This window comes from Amphiura filiformis, chromosome 19 (assembly GCF_039555335.1).
Source record: "Amphiura filiformis chromosome 19, Afil_fr2py, whole genome shotgun sequence".
Taxonomy (NCBI): domain Eukaryota; kingdom Metazoa; phylum Echinodermata; class Ophiuroidea; order Amphilepidida; family Amphiuridae; genus Amphiura; species Amphiura filiformis.
Genome location: NC_092646.1, coordinates 24,650,057 through 24,674,634, shown reverse-complemented (window position 1 = coordinate 24,674,634; position 24,578 = coordinate 24,650,057). Strand labels below are relative to the sequence as shown.

Below are 24,578 nucleotides of genomic sequence, written 5' to 3'. Positions count from 1 at the left end.
AATAAATAAATGGGTTTTCATGCTTATTGCTAATTGAGACCTATACAAACTAATTAAATTTTAGCATCCCTTGTAAGTTGTGCATCATTGTTTTTCCATTTTTTTAAATTTTTGATAAACACATTTGTTACTAAAATCGTTTTGATGAAACCAGCATTCAAATAAAGCATCAGAAGAATGCAAAATGTTTTGAAAGGATGCATCTGTGTTACCACAAACTTTATCTGTTGGACTCTAAAAAGCCCAGCAACATTTCAAATGTTGCCATAAGCATATTTGTATCATAGTATTATTTACCATATTCACTGAATATTTCTTTACCATTTTTGCCGAAAATTTGAAAAAATTTGTCAACAATTTAAAATCATTAATGCAGTAAATTTTGATGCAAAATGGTTTACAATCGTACATTCTTTTAATAACCCAGCATTCAATGATGTCAAAACATTTCAAAACATACCACTTTTCACCCTGATGTGGCGCAGTGACGTCAGTGCATATATGTCAATGAGTGCAGCTATAAATCGCTAGTGTTCTCTCAATGTGCTGGCGTATACACACACATGGTTAAAGACGTTGCATAGATGCACGCAAAAATAGCTGCCTCAACACGTTCACATCACTGCCATATCAGGATGAAAAATGGTATAGTAGTTGTATTAAGGGCTGGGGTATGAACGTTCGGACAGTATTTATTTTGGGACATTAGAGCACATCAGACATATCGAATTGCATTCTGAATACGAAGAATGTCATTCTGATATCAAATAATTTTGATTTTTGAAATTCGCAATTTAATACACATTTTATGGCAAATCATTAAAATTGATATTTTGATATTTAACAGTACTTGAAGTAAACTTAATAAATCTGATGATTTATACTTAAAGTGTATGTAGGTGGGATGAAAAGCCGACGATCAATTGAAAATTTTGACCTTTCGTATTGAAGATATGGATTTTTTTTCCCAAAACACCAAAAAAAATTAGGTCTTTTTGGGAAAAAATCCATATCTTCAATATGAAAGGTCAAAATTTTCAATTGACCGTCGGCTTTTCCTCCCTGCTACATATACTTTAAGAATATATCATTAGATTTATATAATTTACTTCGAGGACTGTTATATATCAAAAATTTGAAAAATATCAAATTTTTATAATTTGTCATAAAATTTGTATTATATTGTGATTTTCAAAAATGTAAATTATTTGATATCAGAAAGACATGCTTCGTATTCAGAATGCAATTCGATAGGTCTGGGGTGCTCTCATGTCCCACAAAAAATACTGTCGAAACGCAATAAACGCTCATTTTAGATCCCTTAAATATGTTACAAAACATGCTGGTCTTGGCTGTATTGTTGTTTAAACTTTCTTACTCTAGTCCATTTGGCTTCCTCGAGACAATGATGGCAGTGCTTTTTTGCCATTTACTTCAGTTACAGGTGTACCTTCTTTGATTGCACAGGAAAAGATGCCAGTTCTTTGAGTCAACACATGTAATATAATACTACGCCCAGTGGAGCACACACTGACCTCACTATCTCGAGGAACCCAAATGGACCATTTCAATACCGACAATACTTTTCATTCTCTCAAGTTTTAATATTCATATCTGATTTTACATATAATACTTTGTAGCCAATTTCTCACTGCATTCATAAGGTGATGTCTGTTGGACTTGTTCTCAGTGGAGGGATAGTATTCTAATCATCATGAACAGGTAGCAGAAACATTCCATATAGTCAGTCAATCAGTAAAGTTACTATTATATACAGGTGATATTTTTCTAGTGCATCTTTATGTTCATCACAAATGAAGATATGGTTCATCCTTAGATAGGTGGCATTCTGGCAATATGCCAAGTACAGGGGGCTTCTTGCTGGTTGCTACAGATCTGTGAACAACAGAACATATAGTGTATGTCAGGTAAGTAATACTATTAGTTATTTAGGATTCAATCATGTTTCACCATTGTTCATCACCATGGTGAGGAACAACGGTGAAACATGATTGAATCCTTTTCAACAACGACAACAAGATTTGATGGTTTCTCTGTTGATATCAGCAATAAAACTACAAAATAAAACGGCAATGTTTAGCGACTATTCCAACTGAATTCAAAACCAAGTTCCAGGCATGGCATGACGAATTTTACGCGCACACAAGTAATGCATAGTTTTTATGCGCGCTTCCATTAACTTGTGTTCACGTGGACAAGTGTGGATCCATCACCGATTAACAATGTTACAAAGGTATACAAATGTAGGAAGAGTTGTTCAACCCCAGTTACTACAATTACTAACTTGCTCAGTACCTACACTTACTGATGTTGAATCCCCAAGTTTCTTGAATACTTCGTTGCAAAGTTATGAACCTTTTATATGTCCATAATTTGTTAAAGTTTTTCATTGTTTGTTTTTTCTCCTCATTTTTTGCCTATATCTCAGTTTCATTATTGCAAACTTTAGCCCGATTGGATCAGATCTGGTCACATATGCACACCTCCATGGTATGAATGCTGATACAATTACCCCCACCCCTCCCACACACACCCCCACACTGTCACAGACCACTACTTACTTGTCTCCCTCAGCACCTTTAGGCTCTGCCAACTGCTTCGTAGTCGAGTAAACCATCGTTGGTGGTTGGGAAAATCTCCTTCCATCCCTAAGACAGTAGGGGTTGTTATTTATTCTATGCGACACACCATCTGGGAGATTAGGAGTAGGGATTGACCTGAATGGAAAACACACAATAGATTGCATGGTCAAATTTTGCACTCACATGGCAATACTGGAAACAATGTGGACAATTTTGAAACACCTGAAAAATGTGCTATTCCAATTTAAATCCATACACCCCTATGGACCTTTCGTTAATGACCTTAATATTCCACACAGTGAGTGTGAATTTCAAATGGGATTACCTGAATGTGTGACTCCAATACCAGACTCATGTCATGTGGGGGTCAATTCAAATCATCCCCAAGTCACTGGTTTAGGAATGTTCTCTGTATTCCTAAACCATGTGACTTGGGGATGATTTGAAGTGACTTGGTCCAGGTGTTCACAAAGGATAGACAAAAATCATAGACTGGACATATTAAATGTATTTTGAGAGTTACATTTCACAATATATGCTTAAATTTTTTTTTTTAAGCGCAGTGATTTATAGGGACTTGCGCTACGCACAGGCACAACGCCTAGACATTGATCCACAAGCCTCACTACGGCCCCACATCATTCCATAAACCATTTAACAACAAATCAGGGACTTTGCTGCTTCAAGAGCGCACACCCTAGACATTCCACAAATAGCCATCGCAACCAGGATCAGCTCCCCGAGTTAGTACGGGTTACAACAAGACAATTAGCAGTACGTTCCTTGTCCAAGGGAATTTCAAGCTAACTCAATTTTCCACAAGAGTGTACTAGGCACCACCAGGGTTCGAACACGCAACCTCTTGCACCATAGTCGAATGCCTTATCGATTGAGCTAACTTGACTGCTAATAGCTCGATTGAGCTAACTTGACTGCTTATTCCCAAAATGTCAGTTGCTTACCTTGGTGATTGATTCTCAGGTAGTCTGTTGTTGTAACTCACCGCGAGATTTCGCTGTGATGTGAAAATGACAAAGGTATATTATATTAATACATGCATTATTAGGCTACGGTATATTCTTTTTACAGATGAACACGTCTACATTCTGCCACTGCGACACAAATTCTATTAATTTAATTATGCCCTTCCATACATCCACTTAGCTTGGAAAATGTTAGATATTTTGAAAATGTCTGGTAAATTTCAGTAGCCTTGAACTGAAACATCACTGTGAAAATATTGCAGAAAGTAGGTAAATACCCCAGTAAAAATATGAAGCAAAATGTATGGGCAGTTTGCTTAAATGAAGATAAGAACTGTAAAAAGGACCATTCAATTCAAGCCCCAATTCAGAAACAACCAGCCACATTACCATACCTCTTGGATTTTGTTCATATGTAGCATCCTCTTTTTATGACATTTTTCAGTAGATATCCACGATAAAAGCTTATTCCCAAAATGTCAGTTGATTCCTATTTTGTGTTTGCGAGTTAAGCATGATTATTTGTATTGCACTGCTCCATCCATACATAGTAAAGTAATGTGTTGTAATTTCTTGTAATTACTGCTAGAATGTACCTCATTTCTTAACATATTGAACAACTTGTCTTGAATCACTGAAATTTCAGTGGATTAATTGGATTCTTTGCTCCTATACATAACTTTTGTTACCAGCAGTATTGGAATTAAGCATTTTTTATGCGTAGCAAAATTTGCTTTCATTACTTTTCTCTTGGTACATTCACGTACTTCAGTGTGTAAGTCCAAAATTGTGAAGCAAATTGATAAAATTGTGTACCATTTTGCTACGCGATACCAGCTTTTTCCAACGCTGGTTACCAGTTAGTCCGAATAATCAGACCCAGAACGAAATATTAATTTCTGAAATGATCCTGTTCTGGGTCTGAACTGTTTCCATATATGAAATCTTGATGGCAAATAGCTTAATAGGACAAAAGAAGCACATGGTTCTACTTGACAGCTTTTTAATCCCTATTCATGTTACGTGAATCACGCTATTGTGGACCATCCTTCTGATACTTGAGTGTTTGGACAAGCGGAACGGTCTTTTGAGGTTTACTCGAGAACTCTAGCTTCGAATTTGCACACGATAGTTACGCATTCGATGCTAGAGTACTTTACTATGGTTTTTCGGTCGGACAGCGGTGCAATTTTTTACACCGGAGGTTATTTATTCTGTTAATATTGTAACGGGACCGAGCTTGCCCCTAATACTTTTATAAACGACTGGTGGAGAAGACTAGCCTTCTAAACATACAAGTGGTAGCGTAGTATCAAAGACTAGAATTCTCCCCAAGACATGTTGAATCAGTGATGCATGAAAGGAGAAGTAACAGGTAAAAATGAGACTTGACAATTCTGTTTTATATTTGCTTCTTTTGTTATATCTTGTATTGTTATTTTGCTTTCATATTTGTCTTTTCACATCACAACATAAATAGGCCCTACAAGTTAATACAGGTAAATACACAATCTTTGTTGATGATCATGACGATATTTCCTTATTTCTCTCTTTTAAATCTAAATAAATTACCAATAAATGCTGCCGAATATACTATCTGCTTGAATAATCAAGAAGCATAAAAATACAATTTAATCAACAGAATCTGTCATCACATGACATAGTCGTAGGCTAGGCCAAGGCCTAGGCCTACTTCAGGGTATCCATGCTGCCTATACACCAAATGCGAAGCTTGCCATGCAACAGTGAATGCACATGAATACAGTGCATAATTTTCCATTGGACTTGTGCGTGTGTGCGGCAAGTCACTTGCCCAAATTAGGCATAGGCGCTAGGCCAAAACACCTGAGTGTATAACCACCCTGGTGTTGCCACTATTGTGGTAGCCAAGCTGCCCCTAGCTCAATCTGAGCTCCTGAGTAGGGTGTATTTGCTTTGGTTGGCAGTGCTTACCCTGTGGTTTCCCTTTCAGGGTTCGTGGGTGGACTATTGTCCACCAAGCAATCTGATTAATTCGCGTCGTGCACGGCCTTTATATACTCTCCTGAACGCGTTCATGGAACCTTTTGGCGGCTGCGTTCAAAGCGTAAGCTCGTTACTATGGATATCGGCGAATCACTCCGCGCCAGGCGCTCACTTCGAAAAAGATTTTGAACATGACGAAATTTAATAACTAGAACTGCTAGTGTTTTAAAATCAGGAATCAAACTGATGACCCCTTTTTGACCATGTAAAACGTGAAAATACTCAAAATTATCTTAAAATTCTACATCCTTTAACAATTACATCTTAAATAATCCAAAGTTTGATCAACAAAAGTCGTTTTTAAGGAAATTTACAATTTTAGGAAAAACTTGTTTACGTTCAGACGATTGCTGGCGGGAATTTCAAAATGACAAATCTAAAATTCTTTGAAACAACACATGAAAAACCTGAATTTTGTCCTCAATATTTACTCATAGACGGTATGTAATACCTTATTTTGTTCCTGACAAAATTATTTACACAATATTATAAGATCTCTGTACAACTTCTAGCAGAATAGTGAAATTTTGAAGCCAAATTCGCACGCATGCGACATGACAAATTTCTCTGCCGTATTTTCAACCCACGGCAAAAACTGACGATCGACAGGTAAACAAATCCAAATATTTACAAAAATATACCTTGTGCAGAGCCATGCAATCATTTTTAAATGTATAATAACTATCAAAAACTACCACGAACACGTGAGCATCGTGACTTTTCTCTAAATATGAATTTGACAAGAGCTAAATTCGGCCATTGACAACACACTGGAGGTAAGCTTAAAAACAGGCCAAAAATCTGAAATCGCATTTTGGCTCTCCGTTTCACTACCCCCTCTTCGAGACTATTTCGTCCCGAAATGTAACATGTATAATTATTTAACTTAATTACGGTACAAAAAAAAATCAGAGCATTTTCTTGACAAACTTTAGTAGTAACAACGGTAAATTCACTCAATCATTGTTTGGTGACAGGCTGACAATAACATTGTCGTGACCTCGTGACCTCAAAAAGTTTTCCAAAATTTGATTGGCTATTCGGCAGATTTACAACTTTACATTATAAAAGCAACTCTATTTCACATGCAAATTATAATATTATGTTTACAAGTTTTATACAATTATTTCACAGTATCTCTAGCATATTAATCATTTAAGCATCTGTTTTTTATGCATACTCTTCTTCACCAATAAAATATAAATTTACAAGAACCATTTAGAGTGTGATCGGAATCCGTCCCTCACGTGAGGGACGGACATCAATAGATTAATTGCTGTGTTTAATTAACCCTTGTTAAAATTTATTCCTTTAAGTTAGGTAAATATATAACCCTTCAACCAATAGTTATTTCATGCATGAAAATGTTGCCACATGTGCATCAATTATTTCACTATACAAAATTTTCACGTGTGAGGGACGGAAATCAATAGAATAAGCAATCACTACCATTAGTTACATCTTCAAGTTTTCTATTGAAACTTATACACATGTTTAATCAATATATACTTTTCATGAAAGAGTAATGTTCCATCTCTCCAAAAATTAAGAAATTTGACTCAGTTTGTTTTCAAGGCATCTATGAAGTGGGTCCAAAGTTTATGTGAGGGACGGACATTTTCTATGTGAGGGACGGACAAAATGTTACAAAATTTCAAATTTGGCAAGATTTCTCCAAATCCACCACTAATGCTATCCTTGACATCTAAATGAAATGCAGTTGTCAAAATAATTCAAGTTAAGTGGAAATATCATATGATTATAACCCCTAAATACTTGTGTGAGGGACGGACAGCTTGTCTGTGAGGGACGGACATATGATGGCCTAAATAGCTTATTCAGTGTGTATTTCACTTTAATTTCAAATTACACATAAGTTTTACTTCATGCTGTTTGTTTTCAATACCCAATTGTAGTGTTACTGATAAAGAAGCAGTAATTTACAATAATATTAATTTTAATAAGTTGGTGTGAGGGACGGACAGACCCTCTTTTTTTTTTTTAGCAACAGGACCTTCAATTCCAAATATTTGGGAGCATGACCTTCTGGGATTGGCCTGAATTTGTTTTAGACAGACTCTCTGACTTGGTAGAAGATTTGGGTTTAATATTTAGTGGCCAAATATTTTCACTCAACATACATTGGTACCTGTACATCCAAAATAAGTTGGTGTGAGGGACGGACATGTTGGTCCCTTTATTAATTAAGGACTAATAACTCTTAGATTTAAAGATTGGTAATTTTAGTTTCTCTATCTCTAGTAAGATGAGCACTAATATTGATAGATAGGGTGTATGCTATTTTAATTCCTTAGAATATTTCTCAGAGAAACAACTTTTTGGATTTTTATCCGTGAGGGACGGACAAAATTTCTAGCATTCACCTTCCATGACCTCCAACTCTCTTCTGAAAGACATCTAATTAAAAATCTCATTGATATTTCATGTGGCAGGGGTTGCACTATTGATATGTAAACAAAAATATTTTCACTCAACATACATTGGTACCTGTAGATCCAAAATAAGTTAGTGTGAGGGACGGACATGTCCGTCCCTCACATTAATTAAGGACTAATAACTCTTAGATTTAAAGATTGGGAATTTCAGTTTTTTATCTCTTGTAAGGTGAGCACTAATATTGATAGATAGGGTATATGCTAATTTAATTCCTTGAAATGTTTCTCAGAGAAAAAACTTTTTTGGATTTTTATCCGTGAGGGACGGACAAAATTTTTAGGGTTCACCTTCCATGACCCCTCCTATCTTCTGGAAGACATCCAATTAAAAATCTCATTGATATTTCCTGTAGCAAGGGTTGTACTAATAATCTGTAAACAAAAATTGACAATAGCATATAATCTCTTTCTAAGAGAAGTATTTTCATAATAATGCAACATAGTGTCCGTCCCTCACACTACAAATAATGCACGCATAACTTTAGCGGCACGGAAAACACAACATTGCGACAAATTTTCTTTTTTCTTTTAGATTATTAAAATATAAACCTTTCCACCAAATTAAAACCATTTTTTATGGAAATTTGAATAAATCCAATTTTTTCACCAAATGTTACCCAATTTCCGATCACACTCTTTAATTCACCTTGGTGCACATTTCCATCAATTTCATTTTCAAATGCACAATACCAGTTTTAATCTTGACTTTAGAGCTAACGAACAGAAGTCTGTCTCTGCATCAAGTTACACAAAACATCAGTTCAACATTTTAAATTTTTCCAACAATTAACGATCAATTTATTTAAGTTCAGATATTATAAAAGTTCTATATTCCTCAGCGTCCTTTCTTCCGATGGACCTTGTCTTCAGTTCGATATCTTCAACATCTGAGAATCTACATTATCATACCTCTTTCGCAACTCTCATGAGAAACTGCCAGATTGGTTCACCGTCGATCATGAGAGGAAATGTTGACTGCGCCGCCCTTACATCAATTATGCAAGGTGTAAAGAAACCATGGGCTATTTCATTATAAATGACACGTTCACAAAAATGGCTTTTATCATATCTGGTTGATATAATTAGGGTGATAATGCAGTGTTATTAACTTAATTATTAAAGTATGCCACAAACTACAAGCTACATGAGCATTTTTACAGAATTCTGTCTATTTTTTGTATAAAAAAATTGCCAAAAGGTACATTTTAACCCAATTTTGGAGTCCCATTTCATTTTGCCCATGTATTCTGAATTAATTCTTTGAAAAATTAGGTACATTCTATGGCAATGTGCTTGTTGCAATGAAAATATGATATGTGTGGAACATCATGCAAGTTGAATGGTGAAAATTGGTGTAAAAATGTTAAAATTCCGTAGATTCTTGCAAAATTGGCATTTTCGTTAAATAAAAAATGAGTGTCCTCTCCAATTCATGCCTCCATTTTTGTTAACATTAAAGAGGAAATATAAACCCTTACCCTACCTGTATAATCTGTGTTATATTACCAATTGATGGGACAGGGCACTGATTGAGGAATTCATTTATTTTACATACAGTAGACCACTTGTTCTTGATACCACAGTTTCGCGTTAAAAATTTGTCCTCTCCAGAACTGAAGTTAATTACTAATTGTTGAAATAAGAAGGATTATATCATAGAATGTGAAATTTGTAGAGGAAGAGTGGTCTTCCTTCTACCAAGGTGGCACATGATTTGGTATTTGTTGCATTTTGCAAGCCTGTATCCACGATTCTGTTTGCAATTTAACAAATGTCCTCTCCAGCACAATTATGTCATTTCCATGAATTGGTAAACAAACTAAAAAATAAAAATTTCAAAGAGCCAAACCCACAAGAAATTTTTGCATTTTATTGCAAATTATGCTTACAAACCACTTTAGTGTTCAAATTATTGTCCAGTTGTTGAGAACACATATGATATTATTCTGCATTGAACGTCGGTTAGCTAAAAATTGCAATATTCCTAATTTAACCAGAATATTAACCCTGTTTGTAGTGGATTTTAAATGCTGGGGATCTTTTATGCAATAATATTGATGCAATAATATTGATGCAGCTATTTCTAAAGTTAAAGTATGCTTTATTATGTGTTAAAAAATGTGTCCTATCCAGAACAAATGACACAGGAGGGGTCTTTTATTTGAGGTTTTCCATGACTAGTACAACAGATTGACGCAGAATACTCACTTATGCATCAGTGTAGCTATTGGGCAGGACAAAATGACTATTTCATGAATTTTTCATGTGAAGATAAAGTTTATCCTTAAAATATGTAGTAATTTTGCACCATTTATCTGGATTAGTATCAATTTACTAATTGTTTTATATTGAAACTGGCATATTTAAGACACTGAAGTGTAAAGGAACATACAACAATTATTACAGACTAAATATGAATAAGTATGAACCCAATGTTGGTTACATATACTCTTTCAAAGTTGTGTATTAAATTGTTTAAAAAATGTCCCTCCAGACGGCAGCTATGTTTTACACAGCAAAAATTCAATTTAATTTTTTTAATGGTTCCTGAGGGTTTGACGCTCTAATATTTTGAGAATTATTGACACACCATCTGAACTTTGAAATGATAATGAATTTGCATGAAATAAATGAGTTTGAATTTTGACCCCTTTTGGGACTCAATGTTGTCATTTATAATGAAATAGCCCCCATACATCATCCAATAAAACATTTGACCTGGTAAAGAATAACCATTGACTAGTCAAATATCACTTTTGCCATTCACTCTTGCACCTGAGTTCTAAAAAGTCCTTGAAGACTTTCTCAGTTGGTAATCCACCCAAGAGCGAAACTTGATTTTCTGTTGCCGATGAGCCTACATAGCCTGACATTGCTCTGAAAACATCATGACTGCAATCAGTGAGTCACCGTCGCACCAACCAGAGTTCCAAAATCATAAGATCTGCATAACGGCCCGTGGTGATGCCTCAACAGTATCAGTAAGAGAACACATGATGAGATCTAGTTGATTTTCATTTGTTAATCTTCTTAAGAGCACATGCCGTATACGACGAAACTTTATTGCTATCTTCAGTAGATAGCACGTACAGATCTAATTAGCCATTCAGTGAAGCAACCCTTATTGTAGGCTTTGATGTCTGTTATTTAACTGTAGCTATCTCTGTCTCCATTTTGTTTTTCTTCATCTGTCTTCGTAATCTGCAATATCTGACATTCAATTCAGAATTAAGGCATGAAATCTCATGTAAAACAACATGAGTGCCCGACAGTCAACACTGTCCTTTTTTTTATGGTGATGTCTCCATGCATATCCATCATTCCAAATGATTGTAAGAAGAGTTGTGTCGAAATAAAGTGAGGTGTCTTTCACTTTATCTAAATTAAGAAATCAAGAATATTGTTCTTTTTAAAAGAACAAGAATTTCCCAGAGACAAAACTTGGTCAACAGATTGGCATGACAATACCGCTGCAGTCAGTAAAGTCATATCAAACTTCTAATCACGTTTTGCCAGAAATAAAATTTCATTCATGAAGTTCTTTTTATTGGAGGCTGCTCCTCTCAGAGTCGAGTTATTATGATTACATAACAATAATGAAAACAATTTTTATATACAGGGCCTACATGTCGAGTAGACAATCCGCTATAAAACACGTTTATATGATGATGATGTCGGCAAGGCCTATACCTGACTTCAACTTCATAAAACAGTAATTTCATATTTTAGCGGCAAGGAGTTATCAGTATGCAGTGCAAGACGTCGGTGAGCCCTTTTCCGGACTTCATACACCACAAGGATCAGTGACTATGCGGCTAGGGCTTTTCCGCATATCATTATCCCATAAACACGATAACTTCCGTCTCCTTGAATCTTCCTCGTAAAGCTATTTACAAATTATATACAATCAGACATTATCACTGCCTGTGTGCATGATAACTGGTCACTCTTCCAGACTCATTCTGATGATGGCAAGTCTCCTGGTGCCAATGAGTTGGTGCATAGGCCTGATCGTGTGCCTATACCATCATGACCGTCATCAAGTAGCATAGCTGACTTCTTCCAAAGACTCATCTGAGATGACAACTTTCTCAGAGTGTCGGCGTATTGACCAGATGAATTCCATTCACCACGCCTATACTGTCAACTAATACCGTCTGATTATCACTGGGTACCTGCTGGTTGGCAGTCTTCCCCATTTATCAAGGGAGTGTCCTGACCACCAGTTAACTGTCTCCTTACAGCTAATCGTCTCCTGGCTCGCCTTCTAGATGATGGAGACTTTCGTGTCTTTCTCCCTTTCTTCTTGAAACTGCTTGAGCATGCCATTTGGCAGGGTAAATCATCACAGTCTTTCCCAATTAAGGGAGCATGCGGCCTGGTTAACTTTTTCTGGATCTTTAAGAAAGCTAACCTTCTCCTGGTTCGCATTTGTGATGAGGGAGACTTCCGGTTCTTTCTGAATGATCGCCCAGTCTTCTTTTCCATGTCTATAAATTGCCCTTCAGCAATTCCATCTGCACCATCTGCAGATACATCATATTGATGCTTTCTGTACTTCTCAGCTTTGTAAACAGCTTCTGTTTCCACTGCAAACTTGATTGCATCATCAAAAGTAGCAGGTTTTGCACGCAGGATGTTTAACCGCAACTCGCTTTCTCTGATAGCACTTATGAAGTATTTCTTTGCTATCTCCTGTGAGAAAGGACTTGGTATTGTTGGTAAAGCTAGCTTGACTAACTTCCTGATGTTGTGAGCTAGGTCAGGCAATGACTCTTTTGGGTGCCTTACTCTGTTATTGAGTTTCACCCAGAATAGCTCTTCCTGATTTTCGGTTCCAAACCTCAGGTTCAAACAGGCCACAAGTGAGTGGTAATCACGCCGCTCAGTCGGATCCAAATATCCCAGTACACTCTGAGCAACACCTCTTAGACTAGTTGCTAAACAAATGGCTTTGGTATAATCATTCCATTTATTCCATTCAGCAACAATTTGAATTGTATCAAATAGTCTGACCAGGAAGTGGTCCCATCGTAAGTTTGAGGCTTTATTTTTACTCCAGGCTGAGTGTCATTGCTAGAAAGTTTAGGCCTACTTCTCACTGACTCATCACTTTCATGAACATTAAATTCATCACCAGCTAAAATTTCTGAGCTGGTATCGGTTGGAGAAGTATCAACACTGTCTTCAGTCGCTGCCATAATAAATCGTGAGCCAAAATCTGTTAAGATTTTGAATTATCCTACCGCCAGACACCAGTTGTAACGGGACCGAGCTTGCCCTAATACTATTATAAACCACTGGTGGAGAAGACTAGCCTTCTAAACATACAAGTGGTAGCGTAGTATCAAAGACCAGAATTCTCCCCAAGACATGTTGAATCAGTGATGCATGAAAGGAGAAGTAACAGGTAAAAATGAGACTTGACAATTCTGTTTTATATTTGCTTCTTTTGTTATATCTTGTATTGTTATTTTGCTTTCATATTTGTCTTTTCACATCACAACATAAATAGGCCCTACAAGTTAATACAGGTAAATACACAATCTTTGTTGATGATCATGACGATATTTCCTTATTTCTCTCTTTTAAATCTAAATAAATTACCAATAAATGCTGCCGAAAAGTACATATACTATCTGCTTGAATAATCGAGGAAGCATAAAAATACAATTTAATCAACAGAATCTGTCATCACATGACATAGTCGTAGGCTAGGCCAAGGCCTAGGCCTACTTCAGGGTATCCATGCCTATACACCAAATGCGAGCTTGCCATGCAACAGTGAATGCACATGAATACAGTGCATAATTTTCCATTGGACTTGTGCGTGTGTGCGGCAAGTCACTTGCCCAAATTAGGCATAGGCGCTAGGCCAAAACACCTGAGTGCATAACCACCCTGGTGTTGCCACTATTGTGGTAGCCAAGCTGCCCCTAGCTCAATCTGAGCTCCTGAGTAGGGCGTATTTGCTTTGGTTGGCAGTGCTTACCCTGTGGTTTCCCTTTCAGGGTTCGTGGGTGGACTATTGTCCACCAAGCAATCTGATTAATTCGCGTCGTGCACGGCCTTTATATACTCTCCTGAACGCGTTCATGGAACCTTTTGGCGGCTGCGTTCAAAGCGTAAGCTCCGTTACTATGGATATCGCGCAATCACTCCGCGTCAGGCGCCCATTTTCGAACAGATTTTGAACATGACGAAATTTAATAACTAGAACTGCTAGTGTTTTAAAATCAGGAATCAAACTGATGACCCCTTTTGACCATGTAAAACGTGAAAATACTCAAAATTATCTTAAAATTCTACATCCTTAAACAATTACATCTTAAATAATCCAAAGTTTGATCAACAAAAGTCGTTTTTAAGGAAATTTACAATTTTTAGGAAAAACTTGTTTACGTTCAGACGATTGCTGGCGGGAATTTCAAAATGACAAATCTAAAATTCTTTGAAACAACACATGAAAAACCTGAATTTTGTCCTCAATATTTACTCATAGGCGGTATGTAATACCTTATTTTGTTCCTGACAAAATTATTTACACAATATTATAAGATCTCTGTACAACTTCTAGCAGAATAGTGAAATTTTGAAGCCAAATTCGCACGTCGACATGACAAATTTCTCTGCCGTATTTTCAACCCACGGCAAAAACTGACGATCGACAGGTAAACAAATCCAAATATTTACAAAAATATACCTTGTGCAGAGCCATGCAATCATTTTTAAATGTATAATAACTATCAAAAACTACCACGAACACGTGAGCATCGTGACTTTTCTCTAAATATGAATTTGACAAGAGCTAAATTCGGCCATTGACAACACACGGGAGGTAAGCTTAAAAACAGGCCAAAAATCTGAAATCGCATTTTGGCTCTCCGTTTCAATATTGAAATTTGGATGAAAGTTATTTCGATGAGTCAACTGTATCTTTTGAGCAAGATTTGCGTATTTTGGACAGTCTAAAATTTTGCTGAAGTGTAATTTTAGCAACATTTTTGATGCAATCGCCTGTCGTGATCGGCTGTGTTTACTTCTGAACTTCCATTGCTTTTTAGTTTACACGGTGTCATGCTTCAGCGAATCCGACTAGATTAGTACGAGGAACCCATACCGTACTAAGCTCTGCTAGTACGGTATGGGTATACAAAAAGCTAGTGCAACGTCATTGCATGATTTCAATTAGAGTTTGCACTAAAAAATACAAGGCTCCTGTGGCTTAAATAGTTGCATGTTTGTCATAATATTAATTACACAGCTTCTTGTACTTCTTGCCTAAATACCTATGCTTGAAATTGTAATTACAGTAAAACCTCATTATAACGAAATCTGATACAAGAAAAACCCTGTTATAAAGAAGTATTTTTCCAGAACCAAGATACAAAATTCTTTTGTTATTTATTGTTTTACAACACTGATATAACGAAATTTGGATATAAAGAACTAATTTCTCTGTCCCTGACAACTTCGTTATAATGAGTTTCCACTGTAATACTTTATTATTTATCCGGAATAAATAAAAATTCATTAGCACATGAGCCAAATCGGCGCACCCAAATTGAGATGGCACTTCAGTGCCAAATTAAAATAGGGCAGTACCCTGAGTAAAGATAGTCACTTGTGCTGAGCATCAAATTGGTCACTTATCGCTCACTGTTCAAAATGTGACATCTACACCAATTACAGTCCCAGAAACTGTCTACTTTTTAGCCGACCTCAATTCCGAAACATTTAGTGATAGTTAAAAATGCGATCCCCAACCCTTTGGTTACCTTTGGACGAATTTGTCGAAATCTCCGCGGAGTCTCCGTGTCTGAAATTCCCCGGTACAAACATCGAAAATGTCGCAATTATCAGTTCCGGTGATGATACTATATCCGCATCGCTGTTTTCATACATGAATATATGCATATCTCTGACCCCTGTAAGGTCAAAACCGTGGCGTTGATTTCAACCAATCCGATCCACAGTTTAATAAGCAGCTTGATACTGACGTCATATCTGAGGTGACCAGGAGGCAGGAGCTACCATTTTGGTAAACTGAACTCGACTCGTATGCGTTCTTTTGGTTGACATAAATCGAACAAAATTTTCAATAACGGGTAATAGTATGATTTCAATTTTTTATTAATGAAGTTACTTGTAGTTTTGAGGAATGACAAAGTTGTTTTTGGAAACTTAGATGTTGGTTTCAACTGATGATGTAGGATCGCAAGGTGAGTGAATTCGTGAAGAGATTTGCTTGTTTGAGTGATAGTAGGATACGGGATGTAGGCTAGTCCTCTGTGTTTGACCGGCTCCGACGTCTCAATTCGTACCTGCTTACCAGACAGCAATACTGCGTATTGCTGTATGGAACCAGATATAATAGGGCAGCACCAATACTATACAAATGACTTCGTACCCATGCACAGCATGGGTACGAATAAGCAGTATACAAAGACAGTGTACATGGAGATCCATGGAGGAGCTGTCAAAATTACATATTTCAAAACCAGGATAACTGCGCCCATTATGAAAATTTACACAAACCCATCATTTTCAAAATACACTGAAACCCTATATTCCATTTTTGAAAAATATGATCCCTAATGTTTACTTACTTTTGTTCAGCAAAACCAAATTCCAGTTTGTCAAATTCATGTCTCAGAATGTTTATATTTTGTAGACTGATAAATGTTTCCATATATTGCACCCAAGTGTCAGTGCTAAACCCCTCATGTGGAGCAAATGATATTACAAGAAGTCAATTTGACCAACCACATTATAGATTAGGCTGTTCTTCCCCATCCATAATGATGTTTTGAAGCATGACCCAGCAACACCTTTAATCTACTCAAAGCTACATGTATGTAGATGACAGCATGTCATGTTTTAATTGGCCAACACCAAACATGTGATACACATGGCAGACCTAAGCCAAGCTCTTTCAGTGAGTATGAAATCTCTGTTACCAGTGTATTGAAAAGCACATGTTCGGTGAAGTGCATCAAAGAAATAAATTGTTTTTTAAAGACTTGATACAGACTATTAGGCAACATGCTGTACCTAAAGGCCTACAGGCTGTAGTTTGCCAAATGAAAATGGTGGCAAGTTTGATCAGAAGAATTTATGTTGTGGAATTAAAACATTTATACATCATTTTTGGCAACAAATTTCAACCAAATTGTTATTTTAAAAGGATATTCTTACAGAAGGACTTCTCCTTATCAAGTTTAGCAACAAAAGACATTGCCCATTGGTGAGTAACTTGTTGTAAAAAAAACGGCTGCACATGGCCATGTCATGGAAATCATGATTTCCTAGTTTCCATGTGGATTGTTAATTGATACCATTTTCCGCAGTATACACCAATACGAAAATGTCATACCGATAAATGACGTGTCTGTTTTGCCCAGTTTTTTAAGTAACTTGCGTTGCGAACTACGACTAGATTTTGAATGCAATGGTCTCTAGCCTAGAATGTGAAGCTATCGGTGTGCAAATTCTTGGCTAGAGTTCTCGAGCAACAGGAGGTTGAAATCGTCCTCCTCGCCGAATACGAAAGTCAGCGTAATAAATAGTTATAGTACGGCACTGGTGTGTAGTTATTTTTTGAGTAGTGCAGAATTAGTCACAAAATTTATCAGGGGGTGTACCGGTGTAGTAGTGTAGTAGTGTAGTACCACCTTAATCTTCCAAATAAATACAAAATGAAAAGCAAACTGGTGTTTTCTGTGCGGAGAAAATTAGCTGTTCATTGCATGTGTTGTCAACAACAGAAATTCAGTGCGATTGGACGCCATTTACGAGCGGTTTCACAAAATATTGATGATAATAATTTGGCTCAGAGCATAAAGTGTTGTTTATGCAACAGTTTTCTGCATGTATTGCGTATTTATGTTGCTTTATAAACTTACACCAACGAAGAAATTCCGCATCCTGACAATCCATGGACTGGCCGTCGCCATTTTGGAAAGTATCAAAATTAGGAACGGGCGATATTCAATACCCAATACTATCATACACAGAGGGCGATATTCAATACCCAATGCTATCATAGCAAGCAGAGGAGGCTTAAACTTAAAGGCATTCCTACAATGCACTATGATTGGGAAATTTGATCAATATAACCTAATTTTAAAGGCAAAGTCCCCATTGCCACACACACAAAATGGTAATTTTAAAACTGCAGCCAACAAGCTAATAGTTGAGACTTAGGACTGATATTTGATTTTCTTACAGGAAACATTCATATCGTCCCACTGCATTAATTTTATTCATAAGTCTTGTTGTTATGAATGTTAAATAAATAAATAATAGGATGAAAACACCAGATATTTGCACACAATTCCAATGCAAGGCATGATCAACTGTACCACATGTGTCACAAAAGCCAGACATACAAGGTCAGAAACCGGGGGGGGGGGGCACTCCCTATCTGAAATGGCAGGGATGTGCCTCGGCCATGTTAAAAGTAGGGGGCATTCAGGTCAAATGTACAATTACAAAAATATGGGGTCATTCAGTACACAGCCTAAAAAAATGGGGTCATTCGGTATGAAACTTAGAAAAAAGGATGGTCATTGGGGTAACAAATTGTAAAATGGGAGTCATTGGGTACATTGCCAAAAGAGTATCATTAAGTACCGTACACATAAATAAGTGCCAAACTGCGAAAAAACAACTTGGCCACCTTGGAAATTTGAGAAATCTCATTATTTCTGGAGGAGAACACAAATACCACCTAAATTGGGGAATTAAAAAGGGGGGTCATTGGGTAGCAGGAAATAGAAAAAGGGGGTCATTGAGTACATGAATTTTTTTAAAGGGGGTCATTGGGTAATAGGTAGGACCATAACACAAAAAAGGGGGTCATTGGGTACAAGCCGGTTTGAAAAAGGGGGTCTATCCCGAGGCACATGATAATAATAATAATAATAATAAACCAGACTTGTATAGCGCCAGAGCAAAGGCATCAAGGCGCTTTACAGAACACTGAAGAATAAAATATACCTTAAAAAAGTATGCTACTGTATCTACATAACTTACACTACCTTAAAAGTAGGCCTATGCAAAAGAACATGATAAAAGTTATCAAAACAGATAAAAAGCATAAGTGAAAAGGCAATCAAACAACAATGCATTACATAAGCAACTGAGTAAAATTCCGTCAGCAAATATACAAAACGGAAAAAACACGTAATTGCACACAAGGAAAGCACAAAGTTTATGAGTCGTATGGCTGAACAGGTGTGTCTTGAGGCGCGATTTGAATTGAGAAACAGTCTGAGGAGATCGAAGAGCAAGAGGGAGGTTATTCCACAGAACTGGCGCTACGCGTGAGAAGCTTCTGCCGTACGTTTTTGTTTTCCACGCGGATTCCTGGAGGAGGTACTGAGAAGAAGAACGCAAAGTCCTTGGAGGGTGATATGAAGCTATATGAATGGACAAGTTCGGAGATGTAAGATGGCGACTGCTCGTTCAAAGCTTTGTACGTCAGAAGCAACAGTTTGAATATGATCCACTGATGGATTGGCAGCCAGTGCAAATGGAACATGATAGGTGTAATGTGGTCCCGTTTGCTGAGTGTAATGAGTCTTGCCGCGGCATTCTGAATTCTTTGAAGCTTGTTAAGATCTTTGTCCGGTAGACCATACAGGATGCTGTTACAATTGTCTAATCTAGAAGTTATGAAAGCGTGAACAAGCTTTTCGGTATTTGCAGCGTCGAGGTAACGGCGTAACTTTCCAATTCTACATAGGCGTAGATCCCGGGGGGAGGGGGGGATTTATCCCCCCCCCCCAATATTTTGCCAGGGGGGGATGATCCATACAATCATCCCCCAATGTTGACGCCTGTATATGGGTTTCCAATCAAATTAACCCCATATTTGGCCATTTCAACCTAAAAAGTGCTAAATTTATTCAACTTTTGTACAATATTTCACCAGTTTAGCTTTAATATTGCAAAATTTTCCGCGAGCTTCGCGCGCATTTGTACCATAACCTTATTTTGTCGCCAAAAGGTGCTTTTTTCTACCCCCCCAATGGCGAAAAGAAATCTACGCCACTGCAATTCTATGAATGGCATAAGAAGCGTTCCTACAGATGTTGTTGACATGACTACTCATGGTGAGACTGCTGTCCAGAATGACACCGAGGTTGCGAACTTCCTCAGATGGAGTAATTGAAGAAGTTCCAATTGTAATGGCAACGTTGGATACTCTCTTGGAAAACCGAGAGGTGACGTGCAACAGCTCGGTTTTAGTGTCATTTAACATTAGCTTGTTGGCAGCCATCCACTTACGTATGTCCTCAATGCACTTCTCGAGCTTAGCCAAGGCACTTGCGCGATTAGATGCATATCTGTTATGGAAGTGCCCCCCCCCCCCCGGGTCAGAAACCCCATTGGGTTGTGGGAATGTCTTTAAACATCCTCTGCATAGCAAGGATTCTCGCCAGGATTGCTCACGTAGGCACTGTGCCACAGTTATGAACCCGCAGGGTGGGGGGGGTTGTAAAATTTTCAAACGGTCTGTCAAAATCGCTTGCCCCACGTACCTTCCAATTTGCATATGTGATTTCGTCCCGGGTAGGGGAGACCGGGGCAAGTCCGCCCTCGGGGCAAGTCCGCCCACCCCATGTTTCTGATCTTGTGACTGCTGGAAAAGTACAATGATGATGTAATTAGGTGGCACACGTCCTAGCTAAGTACCCAAGAAAACAAGACAGTCCGACACATCTCGCCACAGAAATTATCGTCAAAAAACGTTTTTGAGTCAAGGAAGTTTACATTTTTAAAATTAGTAATATTGTAATAATCTCAAGACCTTGCAGATATGGTTTTCGTTCTTATATTTATTTGGAAGGTGAACGTTTTGCCCAACATATTATGCAATTAAAAGATCGACATATTGTGTTTAGTAGGCATAACACGAGGTAAACAAAAAAAGTACCGTTGGGGCAAGTCCGCCCTGTATGTGAAGGGGCAAGTCCGCCCTGTGTTTTCCCCAGGAGGACTCCCGGGGCGGATTCGCCCCATCGGCGTATTATGCAAAATATTGATAATAATACCTTTAAGAAGGGTAAAACTACAAGTTAAGTGGTATCAGTATTACTCATACCACCGTTTATGCCCTAAAACCATAAATGCCGAAGTTGTAAATAAAGGTTTTGCTCATTTTGGACCCCTACATTTATTAGCTTACATTATACCCCTCCGATAAATTTAGTAGACTCTTTGGAAGAGAGTGGGTGCCTAATATACCCTTTACTAAACGTTTGCATTAAATTTATAATTGTTTTGCAATATTATAACCTTTTTCTTTTTATCAGGGCGAACTTACCCCACCATAGGGGTGGACTTGCCCCAGCATGGGGCAAGTCCGCCCTGTCATCGTGATTTTTATTTTCCCTTCTCCTACCGTTACTGAAAGCTCAATGTCCTTACAAATGTGGTAGTATTTAGCTATAGTATACAGCTTTAAAAACTATAGCCTTCTAACATGAGAATTGCCCTCTCTAGGCGAGATTGAAGAAAATAGGGCGGACACGCCCCGGTCTCCCCTACTGTTTTCCCCGACTAGCGCGTTTTATAAGATGCCCCATGAGTTTGTGCCAACCCCCCCCCCCCCCCCCGGCTTGCTAAATTACTTCATCACCTATCTACTGCTGATAGCAAACTACTTCATCACCTATCTACTGCTGATAGCAAACTACTTCATCAACTATCTACTGCTGATAGCAAACTACTTCATCACCTATCTACTGCTGATAGCAAAACTACTTCATCAATTATCTACTGCTGATAGCAAACTACTTCATCACCTATCTAGGCCTACTGCTGATAGCAAACTACTTCATCAATTATCAACTGCTGATAGCAAACTGCTTCATCGCCTATCTAGTGCTGATAGCAAACTACTTCATCACCTATCTACTTCTGATAGCAAACTACTTCATCAACTATCTACCACTGATAGCAAACTACTTCATCACCTATCTACCGCTGATAGCAAATTACTTCATCACCTATCTACTGCTGATAGCAAACTACTTCATCACCCATCTACCACTGATAGCAAACTACTTCATCACCCATCTACCGCTGATAGCAAACTACTTCATCAACTATCTAGCTACTGCTGATAGCAGCAACAGTACTTCATCACCTATCTACTGCTGATAACAAACTACTTCTCATCAACTTTCTGATAGCAAACTACTTCATCAACTATCTACTGCTGATAGCAAACTACTTCATCACCTATCTACTGCTGATAGCAAACTGCTTCATCACCTTTCTACTGCTGATAGCAAACTACTTCATCAATTATCAACTGCTGATAGCAAACTATACTTCATCGCCTATCTAGTGCTGATAGCATTAAACTACTTCATCACCTATCTACTGCTGATAGCAAACTACTTCATCAACTATCTACCACTGATAGCAAACTACTTCATCACCTATCTATCGCTGATAGCAATCTACTTCATCACCTATCTACTGCTGATAGCAAACTACTTCATCACCTTTCTACTGCTGATAGCAAACTACTTCATCAACTATCTACCACTGATAGCAAACTACTTCATCACCATATCTACCGCTGATAGCAAATTACTTCATCACCTATCTACCGCTGATAGCAAACTACTTCATCACCTATCTACTGCTGATAGCAAACTACTTCATCAACTATCTACTGCTGATAGCAAACTACTTCATCTACTGCTGATAGCAAACTATACTTCATCGCCTATCTAGTGCTGATAGCATTAAACTACTTCATCACCTATCTACTGCTGATAGCAAACTACTTCATCACCTATCTACTGCTGATAGCAAACTACTTCATCAACTATCTACTGCTGATAGCAAACTACTTCATCACCTATCTACTGCTGATAGCAAAACTACTTCATCAATTATCTACTGCTGATAGCAAACTACTTCATCACCTATCTAGGCCTACTGCTGATAGCAAACTACTTCATCAATTATCAACTGCTGATAGCAAACTACTTCATCGCCTATCTAGTGCTGATAGCAAACTACTTCATCACCTATCTACTTCTGATAGCAAACTACTTCATCAACTATCTACCACTGATAGCAAACTACTTCATCACCTATCTACCGCTGATAGCAAATTACTTCATCACCTATCTACTGCTGATAGCAAACTACTTCATCACCTATCTACCACTGATAGCAAACTACTTCATCACCCATCTACCGCTGATAGCAAACTACTTCATCAACTATCTAGCTACTGCTGATAGCAGCAACAGTACTTCATCACCTATCTACTGCTGATAACAAACTACTTCTCATCAACTTTCTGATAGCAAACTACTTCATCAACTATCTACTGCTGATAGCAAACTACTGCATCACCTATCTACTGCTGATAGCAAACTGCTTCATCACCTTTCTACTGCTGATAGCAAACTACTTCATCAATTATCAACTGCTGATAGCAAACTATACTTCATCGCCTATCTAGTGCTGATAGCATTAAACTACTTCATCACCTATCTACTGCTGATAGCAAACTACTTCATCAACTATCTACCACTGATAGCAAACTACTTCATCACCTATCTATCGCTGATAGCAATCTACTTCATCACCTATCTACTGCTGATAGCAAACTACTTCATCACCTTTCTACTGCTGATAGCAAACTACTTCATCAACTATCTACCACTGATAGCAAACTACTTCATCACCATATCTACCGCTGATAGCAAATTACTTCATCACCTATCTACCGCTGATAGCAAACTACTTCATCACCTATCTACTGCTGATAGCAAACTACTTCATCAACTATCTACTGCTGATAGCAAACTACTTCATCTACTGCTGATAGCAAACTATACTTCATCGCCTATCTAGTGCTGATAGCATTAAACTACTTCATCACCTATCTACTGCTGATAGCAAACTACTTCATCAACTATCTACCACTGATAGCAAACTACTTCATCACCTATCTACCGCTGATAGCAATCTACTTCATCACCTATCTACTGCTGATAGCAAACTACTTCATCAACTATCTACTGCTGATAGCAAACTACTTCATCACCTATCTACTGCTGATAGCAAACTAGTAAACTACTTCATCAATTATCTACTGCTGATAGCAAACTACTTCATCACCTATCTACTGCTGATAGCAAACTACTTCATCAACTATCTACTGCTGATAGCAAACTACTTCATCACCTATATTGCTGATAGCAAACTAGTAAACTACTTCATCAATTATCTACTGCTGATAGCAAACTACTTCATCACCTATCTACTGTTGATAGCGAACTACTTCATCAATTATCAACTGCTGATAGCAAACTACTTCATCACCTATCTACCGCTGATAGCAAACTACTTCATCACCTATCTATTGCTGATAGCAAACTACTGCTGATAGCAAACTACTTCATCAACTATCTAACTGCTGATAGCAAACTACTTCATCAACTATCTACTGCTGATACTTCATCAACTAT

General features: G+C 37.6%; 1 protein-coding gene across 1 annotated transcript; it reads right to left on the bottom strand.

Moving 5' to 3' along the window:
• Nucleotides 1-1,315: 1,315 nt before the first annotated feature.
• Nucleotides 1,316-18,063, bottom strand: LOC140141104 (NADH dehydrogenase [ubiquinone] 1 alpha subcomplex subunit 7-like). The gene is made up of 4 exons (XM_072162888.1): nucleotides 17,973-18,063; nucleotides 3,566-3,618; nucleotides 2,583-2,738; nucleotides 1,316-1,896 (listed from the first exon to the last, which is right to left on the bottom strand). The coding sequence occupies exons 1-4, from the start codon at nucleotides 18,021-18,023 to the stop codon at nucleotides 1,809-1,811; spliced, it is 348 nt and encodes a 115-aa protein (XP_072018989.1). The 5' UTR covers nucleotides 18,024-18,063; the 3' UTR covers nucleotides 1,316-1,808.
• Nucleotides 18,064-24,578: the final 6,515 nt, after the last annotated feature.

Bases quoted from the DNA above. Each gene is read 5' to 3' on its own strand.
- LOC140141104 (XM_072162888.1), bottom strand. From the start codon at position 18,023: ATGGCGACGGCCAGTCCATGGATTGTCAGGATGCGGAATTTCTTCGTT. The intron at 3,619-17,972 runs GTAAGTTTATAA...TTCACATCACAG, and splicing joins TGCGGAATTTCTTCGTTGGT to CGAAATCTCGCGGTGAGTTA. The intron at 1,897-2,582 runs GTAAGTAGTGGT...TGTTGTTCACAG, and splicing joins AAAGGTGCTGAGGGAGACAA to ATCTGTAGCAACCAGCAAGA.